The 21,712-nt window shown below is 34.2% G+C and overlaps 1 protein-coding gene across 1 annotated transcript in view; it reads right to left on the reverse strand.

The window, feature by feature from the left end:
- Positions 1 to 233: 233 nt before the first annotated feature.
- LOTGIDRAFT_63395 (hypothetical protein) overlaps positions 234 to 21,712 on the reverse strand; it is a gene marked incomplete at both ends in the record, with an annotated part of 28,936 nt that continues 7,457 nt past the window's right edge. The window contains 2 exons of the mRNA XM_009048567.1: positions 234 to 356; positions 1,580 to 1,808. Of these exons, the coding sequence (XP_009046815.1) occupies positions 234 to 356; positions 1,580 to 1,808 (352 nt within the window). The remainder of the gene's footprint in view (positions 357 to 1,579; positions 1,809 to 21,712) is intronic.

Raw genomic sequence — 21,712 nt, forward strand, 5'->3', positions numbered from 1 at the left:
TCAATTTAGCTGCACTAGAGCCTAAAGTTATCCAGTCCAACTTTGTCTATGCATAGCGAAGAAAACTATCCTCGTCGTAGACAGAATAAGTCTGGCTGTCAGAGTCTAAAAAGGCTGGAGTAACGCACTATAATCCAATGTCTAGGTCTATGTTTTTAAATGCACAGTGATCTATAAGGCATGGTAACATTGCTTATCTAGAAGTTTGTAGACATGTCTTTTTTCTATCATGTCATACCGCTTTTCATATAGTGTATCATTAGTTTGAATAGTTTGTCCCAAGCGCTTTCTAATTCCGGCGACCATTGATCCTTTAAATTGTGTTTGATTGCATAATTAAAATGGGGGGCCATCAACTGAAATAGACAAGAGAAGAGTATTAAAATATCACAGGTAATAACATCAATATCACAGGTAATAACATCAATATCACAGGTAATAACATCAATATCACAGGTAATAACATCAATATCACAGGTAATAACATCAATATCACAGGTAATAACATCAATATCACAGGTAATATCACAGGTAATAACATCAATATCACAGGTAATAACATCAATATCACAGGTAATAACATCAATATCACAGGTAATAACATCATGTAAAGTGGTTTTCTACATTATTTATGTTAACAAAACTCATAGCATCAAACTAAGTGTTTGATGACGTCACTAATATGATATATCACATACGACCCTTCGCTTTGACGTCATCAAACATTTAGTTTTAGTATAATTGCAGGAACCACAGACGTCTGATTGAAAATTGGAATGGTGTAAATTGATGTTAACCGTGTCCCCGATCCACATAAAGAATTTAGAAAACCTCTTTATAATCCCTTTAAGGTGGACGGATCTTTGCGTGCTTATAACAGATAAATCCAGGAGCAAACAGTTGCTCGTTTTCTGCTTTCTAGCAAAAAGCGCAATTACGCTAATTGTCATCATTTTTCTCGTTTTCTAATTTCTAAAACGAAACTGCCAACTAAGTGGTAGAAATCTGCCATCATTTAGTAAAATGGCATTTGTAGTCAGCCAATTTCTCAATATTAGTGTGTCAAATGCGACGAATGAGATGAAACCTTTGAATGACTTACTGGTGGTACACAGAGTAGATATGAAATACTGCACCACGCATAAGACGCGTTTCTATTATCTGAACATATATACCCGGCTCTGTGGTCCGAGACATATCTGAAAGCAGGATACCGTTAAGGTGCGGGCACACGAGCGATCTTGGTAGGAGACTTTTGTCGCCGATTAGAGTCTTGTCTTCGGTTTCAACGACTGGCACGGGCACATGAGGAAAACTCAAGTCGGCCGTTTTCCACCTTGTCGATGTCGACAATTATCAAACTTGTTTGACATTATGAATCCTGTCGGCGACACGATAATCGTGACGTGGAAGCACGGCCTTTTACTAAAGATTCGAGTCAGGGACAAAAATCTCCGACCAAGACCGCTCGTGTGCCCACAGCTTTAGACAGGATGATATAGTCCTTATGGCCTGGTAATCATTATAGTATCCAAAACACACGTGAATTTTAGTATATTAGTATAATTAGTATACTTACATCTAAATGTTGGTGTACAACCTGATAACTTTGACCATGTCGACATCCCAGAGACTTCATCAGTTCTTCCACCTTCTCTAAATTATCAAATCTAAACAGGCACTTATCAACTGTGGTCATCACACGTAATGCATGAGCTCGCAATACAGAGCTATTGTTCAATTCCTTGGGTTGTAGACCACGAAACGACACGAAGGCATGTTTTATATCCGGGTGACTTTCGAACAGTCTGAAAAATATAAAAAATATTAAAATTAAAATACTTTAATCAGCAATTTTTAATAGAAAATGGAATGAAAAAAAAGCTACATCTTGAGCTGTTTAATACCTAGCTCGACAGCTCTGGACCTATCCATTCCTCAGACGTGATTTTGGATGTGATATCGGCATGTTTAATTGGCAATCTATATTACCAAGAGTAGATATTCACCAATCGTAATATTATTATTATATGATTATTAATATTACAGGAGCGTGGGGGGACGGGGTGGTATAGGTAGGAGCCTTAAAATCCCAAGGGTCTCATAGTATTTTAGATTTTAATGAAAATAAATTCGAAAGTTTGGAAATCAACGGGAGGGGTGGGTGGGAAAGAAATGCCGAATGGTCTCTTAATACGAGGCATTTAAGAATTCTATGAAAATAAATTCGAAAGTTAAGGTTGGGAGTTTGAAAAACCAGACAAGCTCCGATTAGAAACGCAACTGTACTGTATAGTGTACGAAATAGTGACATAATACCCTTATTTCAGCTTTAGTACAGCCCAAATTACGCAAAATTAGGATCAAACTCTCTACACTCTATATATCTTCTCATCCTTTTTCTACTTCTTTATCTCCCACCTATCTTATCCTTTCTTTTGCTGTACAGAACATATATTCATTTTATTCTCTGTATGTTCAGATCAAACCTAAACTAAACTATACTTGTATAAAACTATATACAGTACATAAGATTTATTTGAATAATAGATTTAAAAAAAAAGATTTTGTCCAGTCCACACATTTTGATGTATAGTAAGTAGCGCACAGGGTATTATACCGTCTGATCCACTCCAATACTGTCATTGGGTAATTTGATATACAGGACGCTAGAGAGTCTACATTATTATCCTTGTTAAATCATTTTCGAGCGGAACAGCTGGTAGAAACGATCCTCACGAACCCTTGTACAATCAATACCAAAAGGTTTGGCCCAGGACCATGTGGTAGAAAGGATCTTCAAGAACCTAAGTTGTTATCCTTGTAGAATCAATACCAAAGGGTTACCTTTGTAAAATTATTATCAAGAGTTTTTGTCAGAAACCAGCTGGAAGAAAGGATCCTCAAGAACCCAAGTTGTTACCAAGAGGTTTGGTCAAAGACCATCTGGTAGAAACGATCCTCACTAACCTAATTGTTACCCTTGTACAATAATTACGAAGAGGTTTGGCCCAGGACCATCTGGTAGAAACGATCCTCACTAACCTAAGTTGTTACCCTTGTAAAATCAATACCAAGAGGTTTGACCAAGGGCCATCTGGTAGAAAGGATCATTGCGAATTAAGTTGTTATCCTTGTAAAATTATTTCCAAGAGGTTTGTCAAGAACCAGCTGGTAGAAAGGATCCTCAAGAACCTAAGTTGTTATCCTTGTAAAATTATTACCAAGAGGTTTGGTCGAGGACCAGCTGGTAGAAACGATCCTCACTAACCTAAGTTGTTATCCTTGTAAAATCATTACCAAGAGGTTCGGTCGAGGACCAGCTGGTAGAAACGATCCTCACTAACCTAAGTTGTTATCCTTGTAAAATCATTACCAAGAGGTTTGGTCGAGGACCAGCTGGTAGAATGGATCATTGCGAATTAAGTTGTTACCCTTGTAAAATTATTACCAAGAGGTTTGGTCGAGGACCAGCTGGTAGAAAGGATCCTCAAGAACCTAAGTTGTTATCCTTGTAAAATTATTACCAAGAGGTTTGTCAAGAACCAGTTGGTAGAAAGGATCCTCAAGAACCTAAGTTGTTATCCTTGTAAAATCAATCCCAAGAGGTTTGACCAAGGACCAGATGGTAGAAAGGATCCTCAAGAATCTAAGTTGTTATCCTTGTAAAATTATTACCAAGGGGTTTGACAAAGGACCAGCTGGTAGAAAGGATCCTTGTGAACCTAAGTTGTTATCCTTGTAAAATCAATGCCAAGAGGTTTGATCAAGGACCAGCTGATAGAAAGGATCCTCATGAACCTAAGTTGTTATCCTTGTAAAATCAATGCCAAGAGGTTTGATCAAGGACCAGCCGATAGAAAGGATCCTCAAGAACCTAAGTTGTTATCCTTGTAAAATCAATGCCAAGAGGTTTGGCAGAGGACCAGCTGGTAGAAAGGATCCTCAAGAACCTAAGTTGTTATCCTTGTAAAATCAATACCAAGAGGTTTGGTAGAGGACCAGCTGGTAGACAGGATCCTTGTGAACCCGAGTTGTTATCCTTGTAAAATCATTACCAAGAGGTTTGGCCCAGGACCAGATGGTAGAAAGGATACTGCTAATAGTATACAAGGGCCCTGAGGTAACTACGGTTATTTTTATTAGTGGAATTACAAGACCCTCAGACTTCTTTCTGAAAATAGGAATAATCAATGCTAACAATGTCTCCGATACACATAACGAGAAAATTCTTTCAATCCCATGTGGCATACTTCAAAGAAAATTAAACTTAAAGTTGGTGAAACGAATTGGGCTTCGAGTATTCAGAAATCCTGCTGTCATCGTACCCAACCAATCATCTATCACAATATATCATCAAGATAACTTGAACTGTCGCAACTTTCATATTATTTCCAAATTAATTCATTTTCTTTCGCGGTAGGATGCCTTCTAATTTCGTATCACCCCCTAGGGTAGTATCAGAAAGTAATTGTTACTCAACTTTATAAAAACTCCGGCTGATAATTCTTCATACATCGCTTGAATGAAGGCTGTAGGCGGCCATTAACTCTCCGGTTTACAAATACAATGCTGTGAATAATTCATAGTTAATTTCCTTGTTTTGTTTCTCTTCTCTTGTTCATAAATATATAAAACACTTCCAGGGTTGGGTAACATCTTGAACATCAGTTTTTTCCAATATTTAATTTAATATTTAACAAATTCAGAAAGATAAAGAAAAACAACCAATATTTTCGAGGATAATAACTTTTTTTCACTGATAATCCTGCAAGTTGATCCTTTGACAAATTCAGGGTCTGTCTAGGATTAGCTGTACCCATTTACAACTAAGTCGACGGAAAGATAACTTATTCCAGGTCACCAGACTTTCACTCGCCGGCGGAGATTAGAACCCACGACAACCGTTTGTTCATTTAAGCCTCACTGTATTGCTAGAAACTTTAATTACTGATGATCGCTGACGATTTTTAGGTCGTCATCTGTAAAGATCGAACAAAGCTAGTAATTGATCAAATTTTTTCCCAGATCTTAGCACCCGTCGAAAATGCAGTTTCTCTTAGATTACACCAATCTAAAGGTCGACCTGAATTCCCGTCTAGAAAGGTTTTATGGTTTTAGTTTAATTAGAACTCGCTTTACTTATTTTTTGAAATTCTGAGAAATATGTGACATTCTAAAAGCTTTATTTCTAAATCACCGGAGAGTTCTTTGAATATATGTCCACCATAATTCATGTCCACCATAATTCATGTCCACTATAATTCATGTCCACCATAATTCATGTCCACTATAATTCATGTCCACTATAATTCAGAGTTTCCATTTTAAAATCATTATTAATAAGAAAAACGTGTATCTTTCGTGCACTTAAAACAGTGTTTTCCATTTCTGTTTACAGGAAACCGGATTCGTTAAAAATAACAATCCCATCGATAACTTCCGGTAATAATGATTGTTACGCAGAATCGGAAGTAGATAAATAAACTTGTCTGTATGTTTTATTGTATAGCAAGTAGATGAATGAATTGAACTCATGAAAATAATAAATTTTGTTAATTACTTCATTTCCGGGGATTTTGACCCAAATATAAGATGTCATTATCAGTCTCTGGTACTGTCGTCTGTCGATTTCTATTAAAATTATGATTTCAACATCATTCTTTTCATGAAAACAGGCGCGAGATATCTGAAATTGCCCGAATTTCCAACCTAGTTAAGAGATATTTGCCTGAAATACTTCCTTTCGGGACTGAGAGGCTTTCCCCTCGCCACTGGTTCGGTTCGAGTCCATCATAGGTTGAGATGCCAGAATGATAATGTTTTCGACAAGGCTCAGGGCAGTGGAATAGTTCAGTGGGTAGTGAATTACTTGTTATTTGATAGACGATTAACTTTTTCATAATGTCTTCTAGTTTCAAGGAAGAAGTTCGTTCAAGTTCGTAATAGCTTGACATTATGAACGATTAGCATTTTCAGTGTCAATATATTCCGAACTTTGGGGCCTTTACAAATCTACCGTATATAAAAAAAGAGCCTAATGATGTTAAGAAATATAAGAGGGTAATAGCATGTCATTATAAAGATGGACGATTGAGAGCCTTAGGTCGAGTCGGCCTGGTGTTATCCAATCTATCTCACAAGACTCTGTAATACAACAATTTTACCGACATAATTACTGTAATTTTCGTTCACGATTGACCCAGGCCTTGACCTTTGACCTATGCTATATTGACGGATTGAAAATTGGCATCTGTAATAAGATCAATTAGAGAAAATTTGTCTGAAATTATCCTTGGAATTGTGATTTATTTCCCTGTATTTACTGTTATAAGAAATTAGCCTTTTATAATTTTAGCCTGAAAACACGTGATCAGTTTATCAACTTTTAGGCTCATTACCGACTTCCGGCGCCTGAAGGTCCAATATGTCAGCGATCTAATATATATCTTTATAATCTTAACCTGAAAACACGTGACCAGTTTATCAACTATTAGAGTCATTGCTGACTTCCGGCGCTTCAAGGGGGAATGTATCAGGGATCTACTATACATCTTTATAATCTTAGCCTATTAAATATATGGCTCAAAATTGATCTTCGGCGCTTGTAATGGTCAGAAATACATCCTTCTAATCTCTTCCTGATAACACGAGATCATTCTACTCAGTATTGGGCTTGACGTTGACCTCAAGTACTTGGTGGACGGATATGGCGGGCAATTACAGGAAAATGTTTCATAATTATTGTTGCTTAAAACATGTTAAGCTATCATAAATATAAACTATAATTGCCCTGATAGTGACCAATGGTATAGGAAATTGTGTGCCATTTTCTTAGTAAGAAGGATCAAGCTCAAAATATTGATCCAAATATCTTACAGAAGGCAATAGAATCCACATAATCTTTGTCTTGAAATTCATTTGCAAACCTGAAATTTGCCCTTCCCCTACTAGATTACGGCTAGGTAATTGCCATGTTTGACTAAATTCCAAAATGTTCTTGATTTTATTTATCTATTCGCACGAAGAGATAACTAATAGTGGTGGTTGCAATAAAGTCAAACTGTTAAAGTCATTGTGGGTATGTATCGTGATGCCCTGGAGATTCTGATAAAGGTTCGGTCAAATAAAACTGGGCGAAAACTTGGGTAATATGATTACAGACATTTCTACTTTAATCTAAACTCACGTCAATCCACTTCTAAAAACAGTGACACTAGAAATAAGATCCTGCTTGGAAGGGTGTCACCGTTAATTCTGAAGAACTATAAAAACCTACTTATGAGATTTGGATGTAGTTGAAGTAGAGATACTTCAGTTTTATATTTGATTAACAACTTCTAGAGGACTTAGACCACCACTTCTTACATACTTCAATGTCAATTACTAAAAAATATAACAGTTTTGTCCCATACTTAAAACCTCTATAGTTTTATACTTAGTAAATGTATAGAGGTAGATGTTAAAGCTTTCAAAATCACAATCAAGAATTCAGACCACAAAAAGTTACTGTCCAAAATTCTTATTGACTAGTAAAATGATCTCCCTTCATAAAACCTCATAAAGCGCCTTTTTAGCCTTGTCTACCCGTCCGGGATATCTATGGTTTGTAATTACACCATTCTGATGCCCCACCCTGCGGCTAATGTTTGTGCAATCCAAGAAGTACTTGACTATGAAAACACTATTGTAAAAGCCAAATAGATGATAAAATGTCTCAAATATAAAACTATAATCTTGAAAATCGATAGTGATATTATATATTTTATACAACTTTAGCATGACAGAACTATTGTAAAAGGCCGTGGCTATTCGCACCGCGACGGTACAAAAATGGGCATTAAAAAAACGTATGACCATCACTACCTAATCCTAACAAAGTCACTTAATATCATTCTAGACAATCAAAATGGTTTGATGCTTTAAAAAAAAAACTAGGGCACCTATTGTGTCCTATCTTATCCGCTTCATTCTTCAACCAATCAATAAAAAAGTTCGTAATATATGAGGGGAGTTCTAGGAAAATGACTAACTGACAGAATCTATTGAAATTCATGAAAATAAAAACATCACCAACGTTTCTACAGATTACAGTCGCCACTTGAAATCATCCGGGACATAATTTAATAAATCATCTGAATATAGTTTTGATCAACAAAACATAAACGAATTTCCAATAATGTCATAAATTTAAATCTATTTACTAGTGTAATTTAACCGAAACCTTAACAAATGTAATATGAAACTGACGAGGAAGTTGATGTTTTTTTTAAGATTTTCGTTTTAAATTTTGGGTTTTTTTCGTTTTTCGTACATATATTGCTGGTTTTACAAAGACGATTATTTTCATGCAGTGTGCAGAGCAAGTCGATGATTTCGCCAACTCTTTTTTCATCTCCGAATGTCGATCTGATTAATACGCAAATCGTGAACCTTTGGCATTGAGCATCGCATTTTTGTCAGCCCCAAGGCTTATTTTGTGAAGCTTCAAGTGTCGAGGTATCCTGAACTATAAAGTCCTGAATAAACATTCTGAAGACTCGAAGAAAGAAAGTTTTAAGATTGAAGGAAAAGAAACTTTAAACTATTGGCATTCAATTAATCCAAGTGACACAACAATATTATAAATCAGCTCAAAGAACGAGAAGTTAGAAATTCAAGATAGTTGGGATGAAGCTTTGATCTATTTGCTATCACATAAACCAGTTAAAACACAGAATCCTTCATTCTTATTCCAAAGACTCGAACGGAAATGTTACGATAGTCGGCAAAGAAACTTTGATCTATAAACTATCACATAAACCACAAAATCAGACACGATACTTGAGAAATGAAGTGGTCGTAAAGAAATTAAGAAGTTCTCCAATATCAAGTAAGAAAGGAAACAATGTGTACTACTACCGTCGACAGGAAACTCTCAACAATTCCTTGACAGTCAATTAACACCCGTGTCACCTTTTTTACTAGTTTTTGTGCTTTACTTTTTTTCGTTTTCCGATTCTAAAAATAGTTTTATTGATTTCTAAGGGATCCCTTACACCAAAGCTATTACGAGTTGCGTTTGCGAATAAGAAAAGTGGTCATTAGTTTCGAGCGCAACTCTCATGCAACTGAGTTGTGAGTTGCGTTCGGAACTATTGGCCTCTTTCATTACTTAGAACCATACGCAACTGGTAAACGCTATGATGTGAGGGGCCCCTTAGAAATCAATCAAACTATTTCAAGAATCGGAAAAAATTAAACTAAAGAAATGGTTGTGAGAGTAAGATAAGATGAAAACCCAAGACTAGAAATATCCCTAATTGTATATGGTAAACATTGATTGCTCATTGTCGTTAGGTTTTCAATAAAAGGTCAGAACAGTAGGACGTAAAACTCCATTTCATTTCATTTCTTTTCCTACTTATTGCTTTATTAACTTTATACCTTTTATTCATAGGATTTTTTTTACAGAAAATTATTTCCCTTGATTAGCTGTATTTCCAATCTTCAATTCCAGATGAATTTTTTGTGGAAACGAGAAAAATCTTCGATATAAATGAAAAAATGGTAATACCGTATAATGATATTCTTTAGGGTACTGAAATCAAATTTGTCAAATAACGTATTCAGTCGTTGAATCTTTCAAACGCTGCAAATTTAATAAAACGACATCTCTTTATCTCAATAGACCTTCTATATCCAAATTAATTGGCATTTATTGGACAGAATATTGAAAATTCAGAAAATGGAAAGGTAGATTTGAGGAAATGAAATAAGAAGTTTAAATTCTTCCGGATATTGAAATTAAATTTGTCTCATCACATCGTCTGTCAGTTTGATACGTAACGAATTTAATACTGCTATATAGATATCTTCATCACAATAGTCTTTCTATAGCCAGATTAATTAACTACGGAAATAATTGACATTTTAAAACGAAGCCTTTTTAACTCTAGAATACAATGAGACTCTAATTGGATATTGCAATAATGAAGTGCGTCATGGCGACATTCATCGAAGGAGTGGACAGAATTAAAATTTGAACTCTTTCCAGCCAGTTAGATAATGAGAGTCTAATTGAGTAATGTAATTTATAGTTGAAGGAGTTAGATTTTAACAGTATTTTTTACACAATTGACTTGGATTTCATCTGATGCCAATCAAATAAAAAACTTTTAGTAATACAAGAGATGAACTTGTTGATTGATATTATGAAATTTAGCCCACTCGTTCAGTTTCAATCAACTGGTTCTAATGGATATTTCAATTGAATGAAAAATTAGAAACACAAGACGTAATATAGATAAATCAAATTATTTAGTTCTTTTTGGGATTAATTTCTCTAAAGGATCACTTTAAAAAATTTCAAAACCATGATACAGAACTATAGTTTAAATTGGAACAAAAGAAGCGGAAATTTCCACATTGCATACTGTAAGGCGTTATTAATCTTCATGGACAATAAACGATTAGAAAAACAGAAGTTTGTGACATTATTTAAGGGGGTCGTAAAGTGGTTTTCGAGGGCACTGATAGCATCAAATTGTACCATTCCGATTTTCGTCTGTGCTTCCTGCAATTCCACTTAAGATAAGCTTGATATAAGCATATTTTGTGATTAGTGATCCAACACCAAGTTTTAGTAGAATTGCCGGAACCATAAAAGTCTGATTGAAAATTGGAATGGTGCAATTAGATGTTATCAGTGTCTACAATTCCTTTAACATACTGACGAACATTTCTGCACTAAAAAAAAGACGAGTAAGATCAGTTAAAAGTTGTTCTATGACCGAGTGACATTTCAATTTAGAATTGATCGATGAATATTTAAACTGAAATATTCTCCTCTATCAAATATAACAAGTTGGTGTTTAAAGTTGCGGTAAGAATCAAGTTAAAAACGAAGGTGTTATTGGCTTTATTTCAAGGAAGACTTCAGTCAAGTAAACTTCAGTCGTTGAGATCAGGAATCACTTTCGACTCACCATTGCCTCATCAACAGCCCCTCAATAGAACACATTTCTAACGTGTTTTTCTAAAGCAGATACCCTCTTATTAGGGGCTGAGATAATGAATATTCATGATGTCACGTAACTTCCGAATTGACCAATCAACATGCATGTAGGCTCCATGCGGTTTATTTTGCGAATATTAACACATATGAAACACGTATAACCCCTCTGGTATAAATAGACCCTGTTGATCGATTACAATACATCTCTCACACGAACCACGATCTCTGGTTCCATCTAGTTCCTCAGTAGGGATCTATGTTTGAACTACGATGTCTAACCAGATACGTATATTAAACGTCTGAAGCTTTTTAATGCCAATTAATCCCCCAGTATGTCTTCTCTATGGTTAAAGGTCTTTTAGTGCAACATTGTATCACATGCTGTAAGAAATTTGATAGAAACCAGTCACCAGTTCTATCATCACTATTATATTAATCTAATTTTAACTCCGTAGAAAACAGAAAAAAACTGTAAAAGACTATTTTTAATTGCTTGAGATGGGATGATCACATCATTCAAGAGAGAATGAAATCTAATTGTCGACGTTTGTAGCCGGTCTAGTTCTTGTGTACTATATTTTTAAATGTTAAACTAAAAGAAATGATTTCCACATCATAAAGTTGAGCATTTTTTAAAATGCCTGATTTAACATGGTGCCTTTTTTTTAAGATAACTTCTCGATGATTTTAATGTTCCGCTCATCTGATTGGTCTATTACTGAAATCAATTTGAAATTTAGTTTTAGTATCCAATGAAATTATTGTTTTTCTTGAAATCCTGTTTATGATTCTTAAAGTTTCCGGGTATAAGGACCTTGATCACTAAAACATCCAAAATATATCAGGCATTACTATCTTGTAGGATAATAATCTTGGTGCTCAAGAATCCTGTCTACCAGCTGGTCACTGGCCAAAACTTTTATAACAGCCCAGGCCCTGAGGATCCTACCGACTGTTTTTTGACCAAAACTTGTCATAACTATTTTACAATGATAACAACTTAGTCTCCGAGGATCCTTCTATTATCTTATCCTTGACCAACCTTTGGTCACCAAACAGTTTTGGCAACAAACCTTGTTTCTATATCTACACATAACAACAACACAAAAAAGGGAAAGACGGACAACAACCAAAGGAGTAACAGTCATGCCTTTGACTATCTGGTGTCAAATTTCTTCTATCAGTTTCAGAGATGGAATTAAAAATAGAAATTTGTGTGAAATTTGTGTATAAACGTGATCGGTACCCATCTTTAATGGTGATGAAATAATATTAGTTTACGAAATGGAATAAGATGATCAATGTCAAGTCAGTACCAATAACTGTTTTCTCTCGTTCTCAGTCAACATAATATCCAATAGAACTATGTTTACTTTCCGCTTCAATCTCTTCTCTACCAACTCGGGATTCAAAATCTATTACACCGTCTCAAACCGACAAATTGTTTCTCTTATTGAATTTATTCCCTTATAGAACTTCTTCAACGAAGCGAATAAAAAACCGAATAAAGACAAATAAAAGTTAAAGGGATACATTCGTTTAGATATTAGCGTTACCAGCTGATAGAGCCCAATTTCAGCTATCTGTATAGTCATCTAAATACTTACTTTACCAGCTGATAGAACTCAATTTCAGCTATCTGTATAGTCATCTAGATATTGAATTTACCAGCCGATAAATCTCAATTTCAGCTATCTGTATAGTCATCTAAATATCTACTTTACCAGCTGATAGAGCTCAATTTCAGCTATCTGTATAGTCATCTAAATATCTACTTTACCAGCTGATAGAGCTCAATTTCAGCTATCTGTATAGTCATCTAGATATTTACTTTACCAGTTGATAGAGCTCAATTTTAGCTATCTGTATAGTCATCTAAATATTTACTTTACCAGCTGGTAGAGCTCAATTTCAGCTATCTGTATAGTCATCTAAATATTTACTTTACCAGCTGATAGAACCCAATTTTAGCTATCTGTATAGTCGTCTAAATATTTACTTTGCCAGCTGATAGAACTCAATTTCAGCTGTCTGTATAGTCATCTTAATATTTACTTTACCAGCTGATAGAGATCAATTTAAGCTATCTGTATAGTCATCTAAATATTTACTTTACCAGCTGATAGAGCTCAATTACAGCTATCTATACAGTCATCTAAATATTTACTTTACCAGTTGATAGAACTCAATTTCAGCTGTCTGTATAGTCATCTTAATATTTACTTTACCAGCTGATAAAACTCTATTTTAGCTATCTGTATAGTCATCTAAATATTTACTTTACCATCTGATAGAACTCAATTTCAGCTATCTGTATAGTCGTCTAAATATTTACTTTACCAGCTGATAGAACTCTATTTCAGCTATCTGTATAGTCATCTAAATATTTACTTTGCCAGCTGATAGAACTCTATTTCAGCTATCTGTATAGTCATCTAAATATTTACTTTACCAGCTGATAGAACTCAATTACAGCTATCTGTATAGTCATCTAAATATCTACTTTACCAGCTGATAGAGCTCTATTTCAGCTATCTGTATAGTCATCTAGATATTTACTTTACCAGCTGATAGAGCTCAATTTCAGCTATCTGTATAGTCATCTAAATATTTACTTTACCAGTTGATAGAGCTCAATTTCAGCTATCTGTATAGTCATCTAAATATTTACTTTACCAGCTGATAGAGCTCTGTTTCAGTTATTTGTAATATAGTTAATTTCAGCTATTTTATCTGGCACATGGACGCAAATTTAGACGGCTATATCCCTTTAAGGTCATAACAGCTTGCTAGAAAATCAGACATCTTCCCCAAATAAACACAAATCTGAGAGATTTTGTTTGAATTGTTAAGTCATTTTTTGCTTTTCCATTATTGTCAGTGTCTGAGTAATTCGTTGTTGTATTTGCTCATAACTCCTGAAACAGTCTGACTATTAAATATGATTTCATCATCAAGTCTGGCTTTATTTTGAATCTTATGACAGACTAATATTATATCAGACATAGCTATCTATTATTTCAATAATTAATTTACCTTCTCGGTAGATCTGGAGGTTGGTCTCAGGTCTAGTGAACAAAACCATTATCAGATTACAATTACATGTACGTTTCTTTTATTCTTATATTAGCCCTTGTGATCTAACACGTTTTCGACCACATTCCCGTTCTAATGACGTTATTTTTGACCAATCCAAGCGTGTAAAGTTGGATGCGTTTCTTGGTAAATATGACTAACTGCAAGCCCCAAAGAGACTGTCATATGACACTACCTTTGTTTGGTTTCGCTGTTCTAGATGTTAGGTTACAATGGTGGTAATACATAGTTTGTATCAGACAGAAGGGTGTGAATGAGAGAGGGTTGGGGTGGATTTCATGTTACAACGCCAACTATAGAACCTTTAACATTAACTAAATCAACTCCAGATCTGTAACTTGTCTTTCAACTATTCTTTATACTACAGATGCAGTTCATGTAAACAAAACTTTACCAGGCTGAAGAAGAGGTAAGCTAAAAATAACCAAACAAATCAACATCAGATCTGTGAGTTTCTTATCTATCATAAATATACTTCCTCCATTTTCTTTGGATCATCAAAACATCGTCTGATAACAACAAAAAAGACTGTAAAGGGGGCGGAGGGAGGGGGACATTTCCTGTTCTACTTTAAACCATAGAACTTATAAATAATAATAAAATCCACTTCAGATCTGTGACTTCTACAAATATTTCTGTAGACCACAGTTAAGTAAATAATTTTATTTGATAACAACCTACGAAACTATAGAAGAAAGGCGGGAGGGGGAGGGGAGGGGCATTTCCTGTTTTACTCCAAACCATAGAACTTTAGAAAATAAACATAGAGCTGGAATAGATCAAAGTCAAGTGATTTTATCTGATTGAGTCGGAAGTTAGATGTATTTTCTGTAAATAAACGATTTCATCTCATTTCATTTCATTTATTCAGGAGTTATTTTCATTTCACGTAAAGAAACAAAGAAAATACACAAACCTACAGTAAAAGATGCCTATTTCATATACAAACGTAATCAGATGTTGGATTCACTACTGGTACATAAACTCATGAAATATATACACGTCCTAATTTAGTTTTAAAAAATGCTTCTTAAATATACAAACCTACAGTAAAAGATGCCTATTTCATATACAAACGTAATCAGATGTTGGATTCACTACTGGTACATAAACTCATGAAATATATACACGTCCTAATTTAGTTTTAAAAACTGCTTCTTAAATACACAAAACCAAGATAGTTGAGGACTCGCATTTCACGAAATAAACAGTAAATCTAAATAAATATACACAATTAAAGATGCTTTTTTGATAAACAATTGTAATCAGATGACAGATGTATTACGAGTAAATAAATTCAAGGAAAATATACAAGTTTATAGTGAGAAGGAAGATGTTTTTTGAATACAGAAATACAAAGCCAAAAGAGAAGGAAGTTGAATTTCAAGTATACTATGAAGTAAAGAAAACATAACAACTCAGAATGTTTGAATTTATAAAAATCTATAATCCTAAAATAAAACGTAGGATGTAAAGAAAGAGTCTATAATCGAACAGATACAGTGTAATATTTCTATTAGATGAATACAGCGGAGTTTTACGCCCTAGTGTTCTGGTTGATAAACAGAATAATGGTAACTATGCTCAGAGTTAATAAACCATATGTTCCGCAAGTGAGAGCATTCCGTAAATATTTGAATTTTGTTATGGAATGCACATGAAATGTACGTGGATTTATTCATAGATCGTGTCATTAATAATACATAACAAAAAGTGGCATTTCTATTAACATGTGGTGTTTGAGGCGACTAGAGGCCACCTAATTGTCATGGCTCACAGAAATTAATTTTCCATCCAATATTTATATAAAAAAAAAAGAAGACCTGAACGATACAAATAGCAATAGCATAATTTAATTCATATGACATGTACCAACATTAATAAATTGATGATGTCAACTTCTCATTAGATACAAATCAATTATAAACACGGTAGATTGCTGTTTGTAATTTTATTGACAATAAACATGAAATGTAGGAGTTTAATTGCTAGATTGATTGAGTTTTATATTAGAAATAGAACCTTACTATAATCAGGTAAATATTTATTTAAATGATGTTTCTATTAGGAAAAACAAGCATCGCATTATTTACACCACAATAAACAATTATTATTCTCTCGCCATAACATTATTCACTGGTAAAAATAGAGAGAACCATTTTTTCCCAGGTAACAACTTAGGTTCTCAATGATATCTCTACCAGCTAGTCCTTGGTTGAACCTCTTGGCAATGGTTTTATAAGTTTTACAACTCAGGTTCTCAATGATATCTCTACCAGCTAGTCCTTGGTTGAACCTCTTGGCAATGGTTTTATAAGTTTTACAACTCAGGTTCTTAATGATATCTCTACCAGCTAGTCCTTGGTTGAACCTCTTGGCAATGGTTTTATAAGTTTTACAACTCAGGTTCTTAATGATATCTCTACCAGCTAGTCCTTGGTTGAACCTCTTGGCAATGGTTTTATAAGTTTTACAACTCAGGTTCTTAATGATATCTCTACCAGCTAGTCCTTGGTTGAACCTCTTGGCAATGGTTTTATAAGTTTTACAACTCAGGTTCTTAATGATATCTCTACCAGCTAGTCCTTGGTTGAACCTCTTGGCAATGGTTTTATAAGTTTTACAACTCAGGTTCTTAATGATATCTCTACCAGCTAGTCCTTGGTTGAACCTCTTGGCAATGGTTTTATAAGTTTTACAACTCAGGTTCTTAATGATATCTCTACCAGCTAGTCCTTGGTTGAACCTCTTGGCAATGGTTTTATAAGTTTACAACTCAGGTTCTCAATGATATCCCTACCAGCTAGACCTTGGTTGAACCTCTTGGCAATGGTTTTATAAGTTTTACAACTCAGGTTCTTAATGATATCTCTACCAGCTAGTCCTTGGTTGAACCTCTTGGCAATGGTTTTATAAGTTTTACAACTCAGGTTCTCAATGATATCTCTACCAGCTAGTCCTTGGTTGAACCTCTTGGCAATGGTTTTATAAGTTTTACAACTCAGGTTTCTTAATGATATCTCTACCAGCTAGTCCTTGGTTGAACCTCTTGGCAATGGTTTTATAAGTTTTACAACTCAGGTTCTTAATGATATCTCTACCAGCTAGTCCTTGGTTGAACCTCTTGGCAATGGTTTTATAAGTTTACAACTCAGGTTCTCAATGATATCCCTACCAGCTAGTCCTTGGTTGAACCTCTTGGCAATGGTTTTATAAGTTTTACAACTGAGGTTCTTAATGATATCTCTACCAGCTAGTCCTTGGTTGAACCTCTTGGCAATGGTTTTATAAGTTTTACAACTCAGGTTCTCAATGATATCTCTACCAGCTAGTCCTTGGTCAAACCTCTTGGCAATGATTTTTATAAGTTTTACAACTCAGGTTCTCAATGATATCTCTACTAGCTAGTCCTTGGTCAAACCTCTTGGAAATGATTTTTATAAGTTTTACAACTCAGGTTCTCAATGATATCTCTACCAGCTAGTCCTTGGTCAAACCTCTTGGAAATGATTTTTATAAGTTTTACAACTCAGGTTCTCAATGATATCTAGCATGACTAGCATCTAAACATAAACAAATACCATCTAAGTCCAGTCCGGTCATCAATGAAGGTAAACACGCCATAATACAGAATTATCAATTACTCAAAATATCACGAATTCAATCACAGGACAGAATATACCCGGGGGAAGGGATACTGATTTCAGTACAAATAGGAACTTTAGTAAAGACTGCGTTACTAATTAAAATAATGATAAAAATAATATCGTTAATTTAACAAGGAAATCCCACAGGTTTCAACTAATATATTATTATTTACAGTTATCAATATATATAGCAATTAAACGATAACATTACATAGTATCATATACCAATTAAACAAATATATCACTAGAATAGAAACATGTTTATCATATTTTACCTCTCTGTTAATCTCCAAAAACATGTAAATTGATCAAAGTTTTCATTTCATTATAAAAAGTAAAACTGAATTTGTCAGTAAACATGGTGTAAAGGTTGTCATCAGTTTGTAAGTTTTTAATTAAATAAATCAATCAATTAACGCTATCATGAATTTAATTAAAAAAACGAATACATGAATTTTAACTATTAACCAACATTAAAGTAAAATGTCAATTGGCAAAGATAGAAGAACAGACAACAATAGGACAAGGAAAGATCAGAGATCCCCCTGTCAGTGATGCAGGTAAGAGGTTCTGACATGAAAAAAGCGTCTAGTCGTTCGGATGGGACAATAAACCGAGGCCCCGTGTGCTGCAGGCTGTGCACGTTAAAGATCCCTCGACAGTTGGAAATCGAAAAAGAGCAGTCTAATGCCGCTGTCCTGGCAAAATTTCCCTCATTGCACCCTGCATGGCGTTGCCCGTCTTCATTAGCCCACATGGTACAGAAAAGTAGGACGTAAAACTCCATTCATTTCATTTCATTTTAATAAATGCAATGAATAATCAAAACCAAAAACTATTTACCGTATAATTGGCAATATAATGCGCAACAAATTCATTGTTCATTATTTCATACACTAAAAAATAACAAATTGAATCCGCCATGAAAGTGAAATATGAATTATTTTGTACATATAAATGTAATTATCAACAAAAAAAAGTCATTGTGGTACAAAGTCGTAATTAACTGATTATTTTTGAATAGAATAATTTATAAAAGCTATCAAGAAACAATATAAATATGTAGCGATATGATCGGTAAACTCTGCAACAATGTTACAAATTTAATGTGTACTATTTGTAGTAGAATAGTGAAATACTATTATTAATTCAATAAATCTAATTTGTAAAATTATGATCGCTATCTATCTGTAAACAACGTATTATGTTTTTAAAAAATTAAATGTAATAAACGTGTTCTATTGTAATTGATTAACATATTAAAACTTTAATAAAAACATAAAAAGGTACAACAATGTTGGTAGTAAAACAATACTTGTTAACGTAAGTAATTGGTTATTCTTTTAATAGATTACAACTGTCACGAAACATTAAAAATATCAAACGATCTGTGTTGTTAAACAAATTTCTCTGATAAAAACATATACAAATGTGCGTATAATAGCAAATCAATGGTATACTACTATACAGCGGTAAACAGTTTGTTATAACTAAAAACGCAATACATTAATCATTCGTTTATTAAAACAGAAACAAAATAAAACGATGTATTGTATGTATCCGATCTATCAAAATCAAACAGAAATACATATCGATTCAAGCCGAGTAAATGAGTGAGTAAATGAAGTCGATATGATCTATATTAGAAAACAATGTTCAATATAAACCACAATGGTTTAGTCCAATCCAATTACGAATGTTCGTTTCAATCGAAATCTATCCAATTTTCTATTCCAGTCTAGTTCTAATTATGTTTCTATTTGACCAATCACATCATGTTATGAAGGTCACTTTTGTTGCTAACACAAAATGTGGGAAGCGAAACCCTGAAATAGAATTAGGTTGAGTATTGTCCGTATTCATATTATGTTTCTTAAACGTTTCTCTATCACGTTGAATCCAACAAAGATCTGTCGCTCATAGAACACTACATGGCAACCATTCAACCGGGGCGTAACACTATATGGCAACCATTCTCTCTGGGCGTAACACTACATCTGTTTCTAAAACATATATTCAAGGTATTTGTTATCGTGTTAAATTACGAAATCCCTCAAGTCTAATAAATGTCACCCATTGCGCACTGTATGACAATGTATCATGTTGTCAGAATATGGTAGTTACTATAGATTAATTAGTTTACTTGGTCCTTTAGGGACAGCATAAGTTTCCACCACTGAGATTGATAAGAGATACGGGTAATATATCAACACAGAGTTAATGAGATTAGTGCTTCTATTCCACTGTATCTAGCTTTGGGGGTAATATACGCTTGATCAAGTGAATAAGCCATAATTTGAATGAGGAAAGAAAAGAGCTTCCAAATTGTAAGCAACCAACTTTTTTTTTATACAAAATTGTTGGTCCTTTTATCTCTTTCCATTTCTCTAAAAGTCTCGATTTTACAAAATTCTTATTAAATATCGAAGTACTTAAGATTTTGCTTTTAAAACGCTCAATATGAGAGATTGGTAGAGGAGCGGACACACGAGCTGTCTTGGTGGGATACTTTTGTCGCCGATTAGAGTCTTGTCTTGAGTTTCAGCGACTGACACGAGCACACGAGGAAATAAAAATCTCCAGTCGGTCGTTTTACACCTTGTCGATAATCACGTGCGGAGCATGCAATTGAAAGGAAATGACTCTGATTGGATAACGGTCTGTCTTGCAGACGATAAAACTATCGGATATTGCTTGATATTATAAATCCTGTCGGCGACACGATAATCTCGTCGTGGACGCACGAGCACACGCGAGATTTTACTCAAGATTCGAGTCGGAGACAAAAATCTCTGACCAAGACCGCTCGCATCTCGTGTGCTCGCACCTTAAGCTACCCTGTCATACGTTCATCATGTTGGCGTATATTATAATCGTGTCGGACAAGTTATACCAAAAGATAAACTTTGATCTAGATCAGTTCAAGATAGTACTCTAACAATCCTATTAAATCAGAGACAAGAACTTATTCGTTTAAAATCGAATCCGTACAATAATTCTCATCTGAATGAACGTGACTGAAGGAATGTTAGTGTTTACTGGTCAAATAGAACTTCCTTAAACTGGTCAATATCAGGGAGAAATGCTATATTGCCTTCTTGTTAATCGATATTGGTCCAATATTCTGTTGAACATCAAATAACCAAAACTCTTCAGTAAATAAAACCAAAATTAATCCAATATTCAGATCGAAGAATTGATGATAGCTAATTCTTAGAGCTATGACATCCTCAGGTCTTAACTTCTAACAATGTTTCGAGAATACGGGTTCAGCAGGAGTGTAAGATGGAGTCTGAATCACCTACCAACGACCATGAAAGTAACTTTGATCAGTCTGTTTCTGTTGTTTTGGAGTCAAGTGGTAGCTTTTCCACAAAAGCTTTAAGATCCAAGCTGCGTATTCATCAAGAGCACTCTAAGACTGATCGTCGTTTAAACCAAGCCAATTTATCAATAAATAGTTGGGACATTGGCTCACATTATCTAAATAACTTGCTTATTTCCTCTGTCCCTAATACGAGTTTTACCCTGCTAAAGTGAAACACGGTAGAAATTTTTGGCCATGTTGAAAAGGTATAATACTATAAGACTTGGATGACATTTGGAATTGAGGAGTAAAAAACACACGACATTATAGAATAAACACACTTTAATTACATATCAAACACACAACGTTTCTACACAATTAACACAATGTTATTGTCTTGTGTTTGTGGTATATTATTCATAAATACCTGGTATACAATATACCATAAACACAAGACAATATTATATAATAAACACACTAAAATATCAAACACACAACGTTTCAACACAATTAACACAATGTTATTGTCTTGTGTTTGTGGTATATTATTTATAAATACCTGGAATACAATATACCATAAACACAAGACAATATTATGTAATAACACACTTTAATTAAATATCAAACACACAACGTTTCTACACAATTAACACAATGATATTGTCT

Source organism: Lottia gigantea, assembly GCF_000327385.1.
Source record: "Lottia gigantea unplaced genomic scaffold LOTGIsca_124, whole genome shotgun sequence".
In the NCBI taxonomy this organism is placed as follows: domain Eukaryota; kingdom Metazoa; phylum Mollusca; class Gastropoda; family Lottiidae; genus Lottia; species Lottia gigantea.